Raw genomic sequence first — 15,630 nt, forward strand, 5'->3', positions numbered from 1 at the left:
TCCCGTTTTAGCTCAGTAATGCTTCCTGTAAACGGCTCTGATTTGACACACTGTGCTTGTGTTTAGTGAGCCTGTAATGCTCGGCCTAATGGAGGGTGTAAGGCAAGCGAAAAACACGGGAAAACAGTGTTTATAGTGCCTTCTGAATTATTTAGTGTTGTGCAATATTCATTACATTTGGAGTAACAGAGACAGGCAGAGAAATACCTTATGACTGTTTTATTTCTGCTCTTTTAGACGACGGTCCGACCCCCTTTGGTTACTTGGAAGATGGTGAGTTTTGGAGCTGGACTTTCATTTAAAAAAAATAATCTGTGTATCATCCATCATGTTTTATGTTTAAACATTTCGATTGATCCGACAATGCAGCTCATTATGATGCTGATGATGTCTGTCGATGTTTTCAGTGAGAGCAGTCCCACGGTCAAAAAGTGACGATGAGGTGGATTCAAGAAGCCGGTCGATGCCGGTGCCAACGCGGTCCTCTTCCCTGAAACCCGCTGCCAAAAGGTCAGTGTCCTCCACCTGCTCCCAACTACTGTAGGCCATCTACTTTGATACTTAACACACAGCAGAGTACAGCAAAGAAAGGAGCTCTGTTTATCACTCAGAAAAGATAGAAAAATGTGAAAATTATAGGACGAATATGCAAATCCTACTTCTGTTCATTTCCTTTTATACATAACCATGGCTGTAATAATCTGTAGATCAGTATCCATAATGTGCATGTTCTCGCAGTACCCCTAGAAAAAAACGATCTTGTAATGAACAGTTTGTATAGTTCGGTTTTGAACTGTGGAGCGCTCGTCCCCTCGATCTACGTCTGGCAGTGTCAGTTGACGCCTTCAAAAGACGTGTTGAGACGTATCTTTTCAGATTGGCCTTTTATTGGCTTTTATTTCCGTGGTCTGTTGTTGTGTACTGTGATTGTAGGTTGCTTTTGATATTGTTGTATTCTGCTGTTATTTCTGTTGTGAAGCACTTTGTGACTTTGTCTGTGAAAGGTACTTTATTAAATACACCTACTAACTAGTAAACAAAAGCTATTCCTTCTCCCTGACTTTGCAAATCTGAGGTTATTTGTTTTCCACCACTGTGTCCTCCAGTTTTTACTCTGCGTGTGATTAGTCTCACACACACACATGTCAACACCAACACGGGATGATCTGCTCCCACAGAAATGAGTGATAGAGTGATGAAGGAGGACAGGTGATGGAGGATAAACTGCTGCCCACAAAAGCTGCAGATGACACGTTGAGGACTGACCTTCGTCGCTCCTCCGTGGTTATGGATGAAGCGCTGCATTCCTAAACACGTCGTTATCAGCGGTGCTGAAAAATGCCGCCTGATTCTCGGCGCTAGGAAAGAATTTGATTTGAAAGAACGTGTTGGTTTGTGTGGTGAGAATGATCATGCGTACGATAGGGGATTTTTCTTTTTTCAGCCTTGGCTGTCTGTTTAGAAATCCTCCCAGGAAATGCTGCGTTCTGTTTTTTGTCACGGGGCCCAATCTTGTTTACCTGATCAAATTACTGATGTGGCTCAGCCGTGAATTGGATTTTCTATCATATCATCATTAGAGGAGGAGAGAGATGGGAAGAGACAGAGAGAGAGAGAGAGAGAGAGAGAGAGAGAGAGAGAGAGAGAGAGAGAGAGGCGTAATGAGGGCGGACGTCACATTAAAAAAAAAATCAAAAAAATAAAGCCTTTGCTGGTTGCCATGGAGACTACTTGATAAGGATTGGCTCTCTTCGATCCCCTCACCCCACCCCCCTTTTCCACAGGAACGAGTGGGAGCCCCCGGATAAAAAGGTAGACACCAGGAAGTACCGCGCCGAGCCCAGGAGCATCTTCGAGTACGAGCCGGGGAAATCGTCGGTGCTGAAGCTGGAGAGAACGGTACGCTAGCCGCCTGCCTCCTTCCCTCTCTCTCTCCGTCCCGCTCTCTGTCTTTCTGTGTTCATGTCGTGTGAGCTGTCCCCCCACTCCACCCATCATCCCCTCCTCCACCACCACCACCACCACCTCTGTATCTAAGCTCCCGGGTGGCAGCTTTACTAACAGCTCGGAAGGCGACGTATGTGAAGCCCCCACATTCCTGAAGGGTGTCCTGTTGCGGTGACAGACGATCCTGCTTGGAAGCATGCGGGGGGAGTATCACTTACAAGGATAGCCATTGTCTTCCTCTCTTCAATTTAAGGTTATTGGGCTGAATCATCTCGCTGTGAGAGAATCCACACAGACACAAAACATAGATGCTGTGTGTTTTCTTCGGAGGAGGTGTAACGCTCTCTAACCCACTTCCACTTCCATTTCCAGTTTGTGGTGAATGAAATGATGCGGCATCATTCAGTGTCCTTGAGGGCTTTTTTTTTTTGCATTTACATTTCACTGGTTTCAAGTTTTTTACATTTCCCTCTTACATAATATCGGGGATCATTGTGATGAAGGAGTTAGTTAGTTGTGTAATTACCGCTTGTCTGATGCCCATTTACGTCAAGCTAGTGGATGTCGCTAGCCGAGACGTGGCCTGATCCCAGTGCCAACCACTGCACTCATCACAGTTTGCTCCAGTTCGTCCTGTGAAATATTGAACTCTGTTGTTCTTCAATTACATGCTCACTGATTTTAGATGAGTATCCTCGTTGCTGTAGGTGGTCATTTTCTCTGTTAGGTCCATTTATTGTACTCTGTGGTTGTTTTGTGTTGCTGCTCACTTTATTACTATATCACATGTAAAAAAGTAGTATGCATGTGTTGTCAGTCATCATCTGTATGTGTTTTGTTTATTTGATAGAATAAAATGAATATATAGTACACTTTAAATAACAGTACTTTGTAGGGAAAAGACTAATTTAAAGGATACGTTCATAGTTTTTGCAAGTGTATTTTAATGTAATACACGTATCCCCGTATGTACACTGAAGCCATTTTTATGGCTGAAAATGAATGTTGTGTCCAAACTGAACTCCAGAGAGTTTCCCTCTTAAAGCAACTGCATCGGAAGAGATGCGAGGTTCGTTGATAAGTTCAGCAGAGGCTAAAATCCGGCTCCAGCAGTCAAATAAGTGAGTTTCTTCTTACGTTAAAGAAGTGCAACATTTCCTCACAGTGATTATTTACTGAGCTACAGTGGACAGTAAAATATGGATTGGAGAAACATTTACAGAGAAACGCTTTGTTGATGTACATATGTGTATGTGGGTATTTTATTACAGGAATAATACGACATTTCGGGCACTGTGCTTATTTGTTTTCTTGTCGAGGGTTAGATGAGAAGTTAGTTGCAATGAGAAGTCCACCTGTCCAAATATCGGGCTAAAGCTGCTTAGCTGTGCACAAAGCCTGCAAACAGGGGTGTGCCAAATATCTTATCAATCACAATAATATCGGTACGATTCTTAATATGATTTTAAAAATCCATTTTATAATAATGGCAATATTCCGACTTGTTGTTGTTGTAGTGTCGTCATACTTTACCATATGACATACTTTACGTATGTAACTTACACACAGCAACAACAAGCATGGCTAAAAGTGGCTAAAAGTGGAAACATTAGTTCCACAAAGAGGAGCAACTTCAGTAGAGTGGAAGTGGTTTAGTCACAAAAGATCAGATGCACAGCAAACCACAGATATATGAATATTTAAAGGCAAACACTAACATCTATGCTCACTTACAAAATATACAAAAATATAATACTTATTTAATTGGAATTCGATGTTCTTGAAATTTAAAACTAAAATCATTTTCAGTATTTTGTCATATTTTCAAGAATTTTATTATTGATGATATCCTTGACGATTTGACAAGATTGACAAATCTTATACCATATTGTCCATTTTATCCTGATAACAACATCTGCCCGGCAGCACCTCTAAAGCTCAATGACTGTGATTTTTATTCTTGTTTGTTAAATTTATAAAAATGATAAATTGTAACCTCCACAATTACAATCTCATGCTGGACTATCATGTGGCTGAAAGCAGTGAGGTCTCAACTGTTTGCCTCACAAGAAACTTCTAGTTTTTTTTACAGATGAAGCAAAAGAGATATTAAGTATTAATATGTGAGCTCGAGAGGTGCTGGTAAGCAGATTTTGTTCCTGTTGAACATCGCCCGGCTCGCTATTTCCACCTGTTTTCCAACTGTTTTCAGTCTTTATGCTTTATTAAGTCAACCTGCTGCAGGTTGTTGCTTTATATTTATCATATAGACAGCATTTTTCCAACATATCAAACTATTCTGAACATAGACTTGGAACAACATGAACTTATCCTTTAAATCAGTGGGTGTCTTCTTCAGTGAGAACACCTCCAGTGTTGCTGATCATTCACGGTTTTGGGTTGAAACACTGGCTCTAAAAGTATCTAACAGTATCTAAAAGGCTCATTACCCTGGTATGTATATTCTGTGCTGTCTGAACTGTCTTCTCTTTGTCTTTCTCCTCCTCTTCTTGTTGCCATGCTCCTAGACTCAGGATGTAAGTCCAGAAGATGTAGATATAGAGAATGAGCCTTGGTATAAATTCTTTTCAGAGATGGAGTTTGACAAAGCGGTAAGTGGTCGCTGTCCTCAGACGGATAGCATATTGTATTTTATTGCATGTGATAACATCCATGTTCAAATAATGTTTAAAACAAACTGTGTCCGTCTGTCAGGACTACTTCAGTTTCTTCTCCCACTTTCCCTGACAGTGTTATAATGAATCATTTTTTAATCGACCCCGCACATAAAAAGTTCTGTGATAGCATGCGTGTGGGGAAAATGTATTTCCTCTCAACAATCATACCTGAGACAAACTTTTCAAAGCACCTTTTGTAGCGACTGTGAGTCCTCATCATCACCTCATGTAATTTGAAAGGATTTTATTTCCACCGGTGTCCCAAATAGTAAAAGGAGCTCTATTTTTGCCCTCACAGTGTTTCTCAGCATTTTATTTGCTTGTGAGGCTGAGTGAGCACAATCAGCTCAGGCAACACAAAACTGTCTGACCACTTGCATTAGCTGTGGCTTTTATCCCTGTGCTGTTTAGATAATTAATGTTTAATAAGGTTTATTATTGATTAGGATTTATTATACTCCAGTAGTAGCACAGGTGCTCATGATAAAGGACCAATTAAATTCTAGCAGGACGGTATATCTCCGTTGTATCTTCTTTACAATGGGATCTGTTGATCTCTTGCCAACTATGGCAGCTTCCCTGTTCTCCCGCGTCGTTAACTCAACACCCACAGAGGAAACCGTTTTGTTCATTTCGATGTGCATCCTGCCAACTAGAATACATATCATAAGCTGGAGACCTGGACTGGATTCATCCAGAAGTCACTCCTCACTTGGAGAGACTACAGTCCACGCGAGCATTAGGCTCCAGGATAATCCCCAGCACTTGAAATAATAATTGCTGTCTGTCTGCCTGCCTGCTATCTGGTATATTTACCAAAATATCCAAAGGGGTGCGGGCATGCTGCAGCAGTATACAGTGTCATGACAAATCCACGCCTCGGGCCTCAGCTGGCACCAGACGAAGTGTGGCACTGGCCGCCCACAAACAGATGTTGATTCTCCTCGCTCTGTTGTCAGTCCACCGCCACACCCTGGATCATATGAGGTGGCACCACTGGCTGCGACATGAGGTCATGTCCTAGCATCAGCCAGTCACAGGGGCAGAGCCCCCTGTTCCAGGTTAGTGTATATGTGGAGGAGGTTTAGCGGCCGACTCTCATGTCTCATGGCAGCCTGGATGTTTGCCAGATGAGCTCGGCTCGGTGACTGGCTCCTGTTTAATGTCAAAGTCACTTCTAAAGCTGCACCTGGTATGTGCAGCATTTGACCTTAAGGCTCAGCCAGACACACTGGCTCATTGGAGTTTGATTGACATATCAGCGCTCACGTGGTTTAAACGGCGGAGAGATGTGGCTGGAAGTCTGCAGAAACCACGGTGCCGAGGGGTTAAATGAAGAGCCGGGCCTTCTTGGCTCTGGTTCAGTTAAGTCTAGTCTTTTTTTAAAGTTCCTGAGGAGATCCACTTCTACTAATGAAGTAGTATTATATTATGGGTAAACCTCTCGGACAGTATTAAAAGGACAATTAATTCCTTTGATCCGCATCTTTAACAGTTTTTGTGTGGTTTCACACTAATGGTAATTAGCCAGTTGTCAACCAACATCTTTAAAGAGCCGGCTTACAGTAAAGTACAATCTAATCCTACAAGACTGGACTCTTTATTCTTCCTCTTAATCCTGGTCTGTCAAATTATCCTTACTTATTCATGTATCAACTTCTCGTCGCCTAATAGCTACTGAGTAAGAGTGACACCTGTGTGTATAATCACAATAATGGTCCTCTTGATTAATATTAACGACTTCTAGGTTGTAGATGAGCGCGAAAACTCCTCCAGTGACAGTTACGGTCACACAGTGGCTCATCGATACGTGCAGCGAACTGGAGCTGGAATTCCACACATGTTTATGGTCGGGAAGAGCGTTTTGGCCCCTACAACCGACAGAGTGACTCCATCTGTCGAGCATATGCTGACGTGGGGGCTGCTGCCACACTGTCTCAGCGCCGAGTTAGAGCCCCCACCATCACCACCTGACATATTCTAAAGGAAGCGACTCTGTAAGCCCGCCAGCTCATTGTGCTTTCATATTTAACCTCTCTTATACACTTAACCTTTACCTTTAAGCATTTAGTGGCGGGGAGACGGGGCTATAACAGGCCCTTCACACTGGGGGAGCTGTTTGTTTTCATGAGAACATATCAACACAAATAAGGCCCTGGAAAGAATGGGATTCATGTTACCATGACACACTCATGATCGCTATTTTGAATATGAAAGCGGCATACAGGAGTCTGAGCTCTGAGTAGCAGGGGACACCTGTTAGGAAACATGCACATGAAATTCTGCAGAAACACTGTCATCGGTGTTCCACTGACTCACAGAATCCTTCCTTCGCGTCCATATACAGCTCCGGACCTTTCCCACTCGTACGGCTTTAAAGGGTCAGTGTGTAGGATTCAGGGGGATCCATTGGCATTGACATGTAATATTTATCATAATTTTTTCATTTGTATATGATCACCTGAAAATTTGAATTGTTGTGGTTTTATTACCATAGAATGAGCCCTACATAATTACATAGGGAGTGGGTCCTCTTCCATGGAGCACTGCCATGTTTCAACAGCAGCCCATAATGGACAAACTAGCAAACTGTCAAGTTTGACAGCCACCGTAGATTCTCTCCAAGCGTCAACCCACCGTGATGTCACCCATTGGTTTGTGAACTGCTGTTTTGAAGCCTTGAGTCTGGCATTTTGTCAGTCGCCATTTTGGGGGTTTTTTTTAGAGCCAGAAGTGACCATATTTGGGCTAGTTGGGGAGGAGCGAAAGATAGATATGACCAAGAACCATAGAGTTTATATAAAAATGGACATTTAGCTTTCAGCTCTAGAAAGTGAGGTCAGTGTGAAACTGCCTTATATTACAGTACCACTGTGGGTTGGCTCCAGAAAGGCCCTGGCGCCGTAGACTCCCATTGAACTTCTCTCATGAAATACAAAGTCAGTCAATTTTTTTGTCCATGAGTCATTATGGTGTCATTTGCTAAAGCCACTCCTTCTTATTAGTTTTCTGGCGGTCCATCCGAAAATACTTCCATTGATAATTAGATATTAGGCCTCAAAAAGAGGTATATTTGATTGACAGGCTTGTAGTGCAATCACAGTTCTGCAAGAGGGGGGCGGAGCGTAGTGTCCCTGGAGATCGAGTCAGATCCATCGCTTCCTCCTCCCCAGCTTGTCCAAATATGGTCAGTTAGTTGCAATCTGAAATCTCACTGCTAGATGTCACTAAATCCTACACACTGTTCCGTTAAGCAGGTTGTTTCATCCTTTATGTGTGACAGTACCGCATACATCAAACCGGTCATAGGGTCTCTCCTTTACGCTTTCATTCCTATTTTCTATTTGCTGCCTTTTTTTAATAAACCGGATTAAAAAAAGTTGACATGACTATCACAGAATAATTTTTAAGATTAGTTACAAATTGAACAGTTTCACCCGTTAATGTAAAAAAGTTCACATAAACTGACTCTAATCAGGCATCTTGTAAATAACCAGATTAAGATTCCATTCCTTTGCTCTAGATAAGCCTCCCATGCTTGTTTCCTGTTTACTTTCCACTGATGCTGCATGCTTGTAAGCCCAATTATCCAGGGGTGTCAGAGGACACTATCTTCCCCCGGCTGCTATCAGATTTGAGGGGTGCACAAGACGTGGCGGACCAAGGAAGAGCCGCAGATTATTCAATGACACTGATGTGTTCTCTGAGTTGACATGGAACATTTGGCTTTATAAATAGATCAAACTATAGACCTGCCAGCCTGATGTTCTGCTCTTATAAAGATAGGCACCTATTCTGAGAGGTTATTAATGATCACTCTGCCCTGGCAACTAAGTGGAAAGGCATGTTGTGGCAAATGAGCTGTTCAGAAATGCTCCTTGTCTGGTCATCGGTGTGGGAAGCGGAGGCCTGGCCGTGCCGTGGGGAAGTGGATGTGGTATTAACAGCAGGGCCCGGCTGGCTGGGATGGGGATTGTGCAATCGTATTTGCAAACAACACTTGTGCTCTTATTCATAGTGCCCGTGTCACGTCTGTTATTTTTACTTGCCGTGACGTCCGAAAAGCGGAAAGCAACAGAAACAGTGGGCTAAAATTAGTTGGCTCTAAACCATTCAAAATGCTGGTGCTGCCACGGTGAATGAATGATGCCCCCTGTGTTATGCTACTAAATAACAACTACACTTGTAGTCCTTTAAACACTTATCCTTTCACTTTGGGCTCGCAGTCTATCTTTTTATTGTCTTCATATTTTTCCTCTTTGTCTTTAATACATTGTTATAATTATCTGTTTCTACACTGAATATGTTTTTCTGTATTTACTTTGTCAGTCAGCATTTGTATCGATTTTGACAGGTGTGTGTGTGTGTGTGTGTGTGTGTGTGTGTGTGTGTGTGTGTGTGTGTGTGTGTGTGTGTGTGTGTGTGTGTGTGTGTGTGTGTGTGTGTGTGTGTGTGTGCGTGCGCGCGCGTCTGTGTATGTGTATGTGTATGTGTGTAATTCGGCCTCCTCGCACCACCAGCTGGTTAATTGTCCCCCCGGTCTGGTCGGGTGGTAATGAGAGTGACTCAATACCAGACAAAAGAGATGGCTTCACAGGGAGACAGCAGCCCATTGGCTGAGCCTGTGACAGCCCCCTCCCCGCATGGGCGCCCCCTGACCGATGCACGCCCACCCACCCCGTCCCTCCCACCCTTCCACTCTCTTTACTGCCGCTTGTTTTCTCCAACTTGCATGCGGGCCAAAACACACGCTTTACTCCTCCATGCCAAGCCGAGTCCAGAGAAGCTCAGAAACCCGGGTGCTCCAGACAGAAACCCAGAGCAGCGCCTGAACGGCAGAGAGGAAGAGAAGAGAGAGTCTGGCTCTGGCTAATGCCCCTGCCTCTGTTCTAGCTGGAGGAGACCTTCCTGTGGATCTATCAATGACTTCTTTGTTTGGTTTGTTGCAGAGTGCCCCCTCTTTCAGCCCCCTGGAAACAGCGTCCGACCTGCAGCAATAGTAAGTCCATGCCTCCCCTTCTTATTTCAATACTTGTGCTTTAAATCTTTGCATCCTCCTTCCAGGATGTAGATGATTTTTTAAAGCTTGCTCTGGGGATAAATGTCAGTGAGCGCTTTTCTCCACCCTGTAGGGCTCGCCCGCCTACAGCAGGGGGACTCCTGCTTCCTGAGGAGATCCTGTTAATAAGGCAAAAAGCTTCCAGAACAGTGTGTCCTCTGTCTGTATTTAATTTTTTCAGAGGGTGGGTGGTTGTAGCTTGGAGACATGGCTGCTATGTGTTGATTTATTTAAAGACAGCAACCTGGATGTCACTGGGATAGAGGGAACTCGCCCAGCTGCTGCATAACTTAAAAACCGTTATCTCCCCCTGAATGTGTGTGTACAGATCTGTGACCAGCAAGCGGGTTATGAAAGATGAAGCGTGCTTGTATTAAAACAAAGCTCAGCAAGCCCCTTGGTCTTTTAGGTTTTTGTCTTATGAGATTGTCATCTTGTGTATTTATTTGTGACTGAGCCAAAGTAACAGTCCAGAGAAAATAAACTTCTCCCTCCATTTCTGCTGAGAGCTCCCCATCTGCTACAATCATTATGTCATCATGGCCAAGCATTTAAAAAGACATTTCTAATCCATCATTTTAATGTGTTGATTCGCTGTTAATTTGAAAGGAAGACGTTGCTGATGAAAGGGTGGTGGAGGTTCACATACCCAAAGGTTTTCAAAGGAAACCTCAACTCATAAACTGACTTCCCTCAAAGGCACATATGTTTATGGCAGGATGTTTTTTTTGTTGGTTGAAATTGGAGACCTTTGAAGAACTTCCTTGTAAAGATCATGTTTGATTGAAAAATCCAAAAACCTTCTGTGCATGTCTACTGTCTTTAGATGAATGAAGTGCTCAGTAAATGTGTATTTTCAGCTGCACACTCACTGGGTGTGCATGATTGTCTCTCTCTTACAAACAGACAGCTAAAGTAGCAAGCAGGTATCACTGCAGTGTGGAAGGTTGATGTAAATGATCACAAGTTGTTTGTATGACCTCAAAACAAGAGCTGTCTGTTTGATGCAGTAGTAAATAAATGCTCAGTAATTGCCATTTAAATGACCTTAATTCAGTCTAGATACTCAGATAATCATTACTCTTAAACTGCAGTGAGCACTGCTCTCTCAGCCATTATACTGGCATTTGATTTCACTAGAACCTTCCCAGGAGAGGATCTGAAATCCTGCGTGGCTCCTGTACTGTACTGTACTGTACATTTCCCGTAAAGCATTTATGTGAATTTTTGTGAGTAACCTTGAGCCAAAATCATTTTAATGGATCTCAGCAGTCAGCAGTGCACATGTGTTTTTCTAGCAGCTATGAAAGAGCTTCTTGTTCAGGTAGTGAACACAGACAGTAATGTATCCATACATGTGTGCAAGTGTGTAAAACTCTGTCTTGGCAACACCGCAGATGTTGAACACATTTTGGAAAATATACGCTATCCCTCTCTCTTCCCACACTAGTGAAAAGGGTTTGGGTGTATTTTTATTCCAGCCTAGACGCTGTCTGTTTAATGACCCTGTTTGTTACTAATAGAGGAGCAGCGTGAGTAACACATGACAGCATGTGAAAGAGAGTAAACCTGAGAGTTGTGCAGGTGCGTGGCAGCGGCTGATGCACCATGTGGGAATGTTCAGGGAATATTTATAGAGATCTGTCCTGCTGGCCTCTGGAATGCCGAGATATCTGTTGTAGTCGGTGCCTGCTCTCAACATCGGCCTCCAAACTTTGCACTTTCCTACCCGAGTTTGGCTTTTTTTTTCTGTCTCTGATTATTTTGTCTCCCCCAAGTCTGCAAAGACAAGAATTACCCCAAGATATGCTAAATAAGAACCAGATGACAGCTCATTACCCAATTTGTGTGCCTCTGTTTATTGCAAAAAACATGTAGCACAACTCCACTGAATGAATTTTACTGTTTAATTAGCTGTCTGCCTTCCTCTTATTTTCTGTCTAGCTCCTCGAGCAAGTCTGGACACAGCGAGGTGGAGCAGGACAGAGGATCATCCCCTAGCGAGCCTACGGCTCCAGAATGCGACCGCCATGTTTACAAGACCGTCCTGGAGGGCGGCGACATTCCCTTACAAGGTCTACGTGCTCTAAACAAGCGCCAAGGCAGCTCCTCCTCCTCTAAAGGTAGGATACCAGCCACTTTACATATGTGGCCAGTAAAATGGCCAAAAGGTGTGTGTGGATGTGGTAGACAGGACAGCAGCACGTTAAACACTCTTCCTGCTGAGACAGAACCTACGAGTTAGAGTTACAGACACTGATGTTGGACCGGTCAAATTGTCAGACAGGGTTACATATGTGTTTCCGTTTACCTTTCTGTTGGAAGTCACACATTTTCTTTGCTCCCAGACCTCACAGCATCGGCCAATCACCTCACAGCATTCATTCCCCTCCAACAGTTTTTGATTTATTATTGATGCCATGGATGTTTTTATCAAACGCTTGCTGGCCATCTGCTTTGGAAAACTCATGGCGGGAGCGAGGTGGTCTTGTTAAGTCGATGGAAGCTAACCTTGGGGATTTTTCTACACCCCCCCCCTCCCCCCATGCTCCAGTTGTGAGTCGCCAGTCGCTAGGCAGGCTTAGGGCAAGACTCCAGAGTGTTCCAGTGCCAGGGAGCGGAGAGCCAGAGAGTGGATGGATGGGAAGGTACAGGCGAGATAAACAGAGCTCTGCTCTTTACAACCCAGGCCAGACAGGGTAGAGATAAACAAGAGGGACACAGAGGGAGGGCAGGCATGAGGAAGTCAGCTGTCAGTGTGAGGTCAGAGGCTGGAATGCTTGCGCACATGGCCGGGGAGAGAAACACTGGGGGAGGAGATGTAAGGAAGAGGAAGGAAGGGACAGTGTGACCCGTAACTTTTCATTACATGTGGGAAGACGCACAACAGATGTCAGATAAGAAACTGCCCACCCAGAGTTGAAGTTTCTAATATTTTCCATGATAATGGCTATCATTTTAGACATGAAAAATGTAAAAGAAGAATCATCCATGTCAGTACTTTTACAGCAAAGACATATATAGATAGCTGTTTACATTTTTGACCATTTGAAATGTGGAGCCGTGCAGTCACCTGACACGAATGCTCCTCCCTGCCAGAGGCACCACCTTCATCATTAGAGTTGCTTACTCATCATGACACAGAAGGTAAAGAGTAGACAAGCCCAAAGAAAAAAACAAAAACACTTCGTCATGTGTTTCTGTCTTGTGCTCATGAAATCAAAAAAATATCTGTATTAATCTCTGAGCCTCCTCCGGGGCTTTATTTAGTGGCCAGAACAGTAACTCTTCACTTGCCATACGCCGTGGATATAATATCAAGTCGATTTCTTCAGTGTGTGTGTGTGTTTTCTTTCTGGCAGATAATGAACGTGACAGATTGGTCACTCATGCTACAGAAGTGCCTCACAGCATGTGAAAGTGTTGTGTCATTTCCCAGTACCATCTGTAGTGCAATCACAAGCACGAGCTGCAGCCAGGAACGGACATGAGTGTATCTCAGAGGGTCTGACAGGCGTGTTTTACCGGGCAGGTTGACTAAGGATATATTTTTTTATTTACAGCCGTGGAGCGCAGCAGTTTATTAACAGCAGTGCCAGCAGCCATTAATCACTGCAGCCGTCTGTTTAATTGCTTAAAGTGGAGGAAATGTATGTCTGAGGTTAAAGCAGCGGGAGAAGATGTTACTCCTAACGTGAATAAAAATAGACAACAGAAAATTTGAATAGTTTAAGGTTGTAAATAATGTCCAACATCACATAACATTTCATGGTGTTTTACTGTTTTATTACTTTTTGTTTTACTTGTTATATTGCTGTTTACAGTGGTTTTAATAATGCAGGATTATGTTAGACACTACATTTCCTCTGGTTCCATTTTTACAAAGCATAACTCCTCACTGCAGATACATGCTGTTATCGGAACAGTCATCTATAACTTGATGCACTATGCATCAAGTCTGCTTCCTCTTCTCATCTACTTTTGATTGAACTTGGTCTTTATTTTAGAAATGTGCCCGACTGTTTTAGTGTGTATGTGTGTAAACCTGTGACCATTGTAATCTAATATGTTGTTTATTCTGTTGTCCTGCATGCTTGCCAGTGGATTATAAAGGTGGGAATGGCTATATAATTTCACCCTGCTCCTCTGTAAATAGTCGATCGGTTCTTGCCAGTAATGCAATAGGTAACCAGTGTAAGAGTAAGAAGCCCCTCTCTGCTGCCAAAGCTTGCATACCCCAAATCCTGCCCTCTAAATTCAAGCCCAAACTGCTGCCACCCGGTGGCGACATACAGGAGAGCAGGACTAGAACTGTCAGGCACCCGAGGGCGCACAGCTGTGAGGATCTCTACACCGGGCAGTGTGACACAGACTGTGCCGGAGCAGTGGAAAGAGAGAGTGGGCATCATTCAGACTCTAATTCCAGCTGTGGCGCTGAGTACGCTGACGGTCTCGGGAATGATTCCCCTGCAATTAGGAGGAGCGCATCAGAGTTTTCCAGCCTGTACAGGACCATGCATCACATCCAGCGGCCCAGCTCGGCCGGCTGCAGCCCCCACGGCAGCGTCCGCAGCCTGGCTTCTCTTTTTGACAAGGCAAAGGCCGACGAGGGCGAGAGGTCAGAGGCGGACGAAGGGGGGAACATTCCACGGGATGCCGTGTCATCACGGGTCAACGAGTTTGAAATGATCATCCAGCGGTCCAGCTCAGCTCCCAGCCGCTCCTCCTCCCTCCCCACCCTGAACTCCAACCACAGCCACAGCCCCAACCACAGTCCTGCCCTCCTCTACATGGCGTCTGCAGTGTCAGCGGAGTCCCTTCTGGTAGCCAACACCACACATACAGATGTCTGCTCCCTAGTGGAGGCAGAGGGCAAAAGCTCTGGGGAGGAGGCCTTGTCACCGGACAGTGTGACAGTGGAGGAGGCTGCTTCCTGCTCGTCGGACGGACAGGACGTCCGGACCGAGTCCCCCTGTAACACCGAGGCCGAAGTCGAGCAGATCTTTAGTAAAAGTTCCCCTGAACTGATCCACCAACATGTCAGTGGATCAAGGAGTCCCTCAGCGCTGCTTACAGCATCCCCTCCACAACACAACCACCTCCACCACCACCTCCACCACCTGCACCACCTGAACCATCAGCTCCTCCTCAAACCCAGCAAATGTAAAGGCTCCTGCCCGGCCTCCTACACCCGCTTCACCACCATCCTCCGGCATGAGAGGCAGCAGGCCACCACCCAACAGGAAAGGCCTCCACCTTCTGAGAAGAAGATGCTGCCAGGGAGCCTCTTCCTCATGGGCCCCACCCCCTTCAGGTTACGGAAGAACCTGCAGTCCCACCAGACTCGGAGGACGCTGTTAGCCACCAAGGTGACGACGGGCACCCACAGGCCCTGCAGCCTGTCCCCTGAGCTCAGACCTCTAATCCCCCAGCGCCTCTCCTCCCTGGAGGTTCTGGAGCGGCTGAGTAACGGGGAGGGGAGCGACACTGACCACCTGAGTAACGGGCAGGGCTTGGACGCCAACGGGAACCTACTGCAGCCGCTGGCAGCTCACCGCAGAGGTGGCTATCTCCATCCCTTCACCACCGTCACCCTCCTCCCTCTGTGGTCACTCATTTACCTCGACTCTTCTCTCCACCTTGTGTCTCTTCTCTCCACAAAGCAAATGCAACCACCTCTTCCATCTCTAGTCTGTGTGGTGTGTTTACAAAGTGACAGGGAATCCTCTCATCTCATTCTGAGTGTGCTGTTTGCTCCTCCTCCATTTCACTGTCAATGTGTATGGTCCCACAAACGCATCAAAACCCCTCAGTGACTGTAGGAGGTTCAGGAGGCTTTTGGTAACGTATATATATATATATATATTCCCTGGACATCAGATTTGAGTTGTATGCATGAGTGCTAGAGGCTGCGTAAGCATTACATCGATACAAGCAACAGTTTGT

The 15,630-nt window shown here is 44.9% G+C and overlaps 1 protein-coding gene across 8 annotated transcripts in view; it reads left to right on the top strand.

Moving 5' to 3' along the window:
- LOC138616004 (sorbin and SH3 domain-containing protein 1) overlaps positions 1-15,630 on the top strand; it is a 40,644-nt gene that overhangs the window by 16,509 nt on the left and 8,505 nt on the right. For 6 of the 8 annotated variants that reach the window (XM_069689951.1, XM_069689946.1, XM_069689952.1 and 3 more), the window contains 7 exons: positions 238-273; positions 408-510; positions 1,785-1,899; positions 4,476-4,559; positions 9,575-9,624; positions 11,629-11,807; positions 13,786-15,246. In XM_069689951.1, coding sequence (XP_069546052.1) covers positions 238-273; positions 408-510; positions 1,785-1,899; positions 4,476-4,559; positions 9,575-9,624; positions 11,629-11,807; positions 13,786-15,246 — 2,028 coding nt within the window. The remainder of the gene's footprint in view (positions 1-237; positions 274-407; positions 511-1,784; positions 1,900-4,475; positions 4,560-9,574; positions 9,625-11,628; positions 11,808-13,785; positions 15,247-15,630) is intronic. The other 2 variants (XM_069689950.1, XM_069689954.1) reach the window with 2 other exon arrangements.

Source organism: Brachyistius frenatus, unplaced genomic scaffold (assembly GCF_029030835.1).
Source record: "Brachyistius frenatus isolate BFR_SWC_R1_liver_20210118 unplaced genomic scaffold, ASM2903083v1 Contig_8, whole genome shotgun sequence".
Lineage (NCBI taxonomy): Eukaryota > Metazoa > Chordata > Actinopteri > Embiotocidae > Brachyistius > Brachyistius frenatus.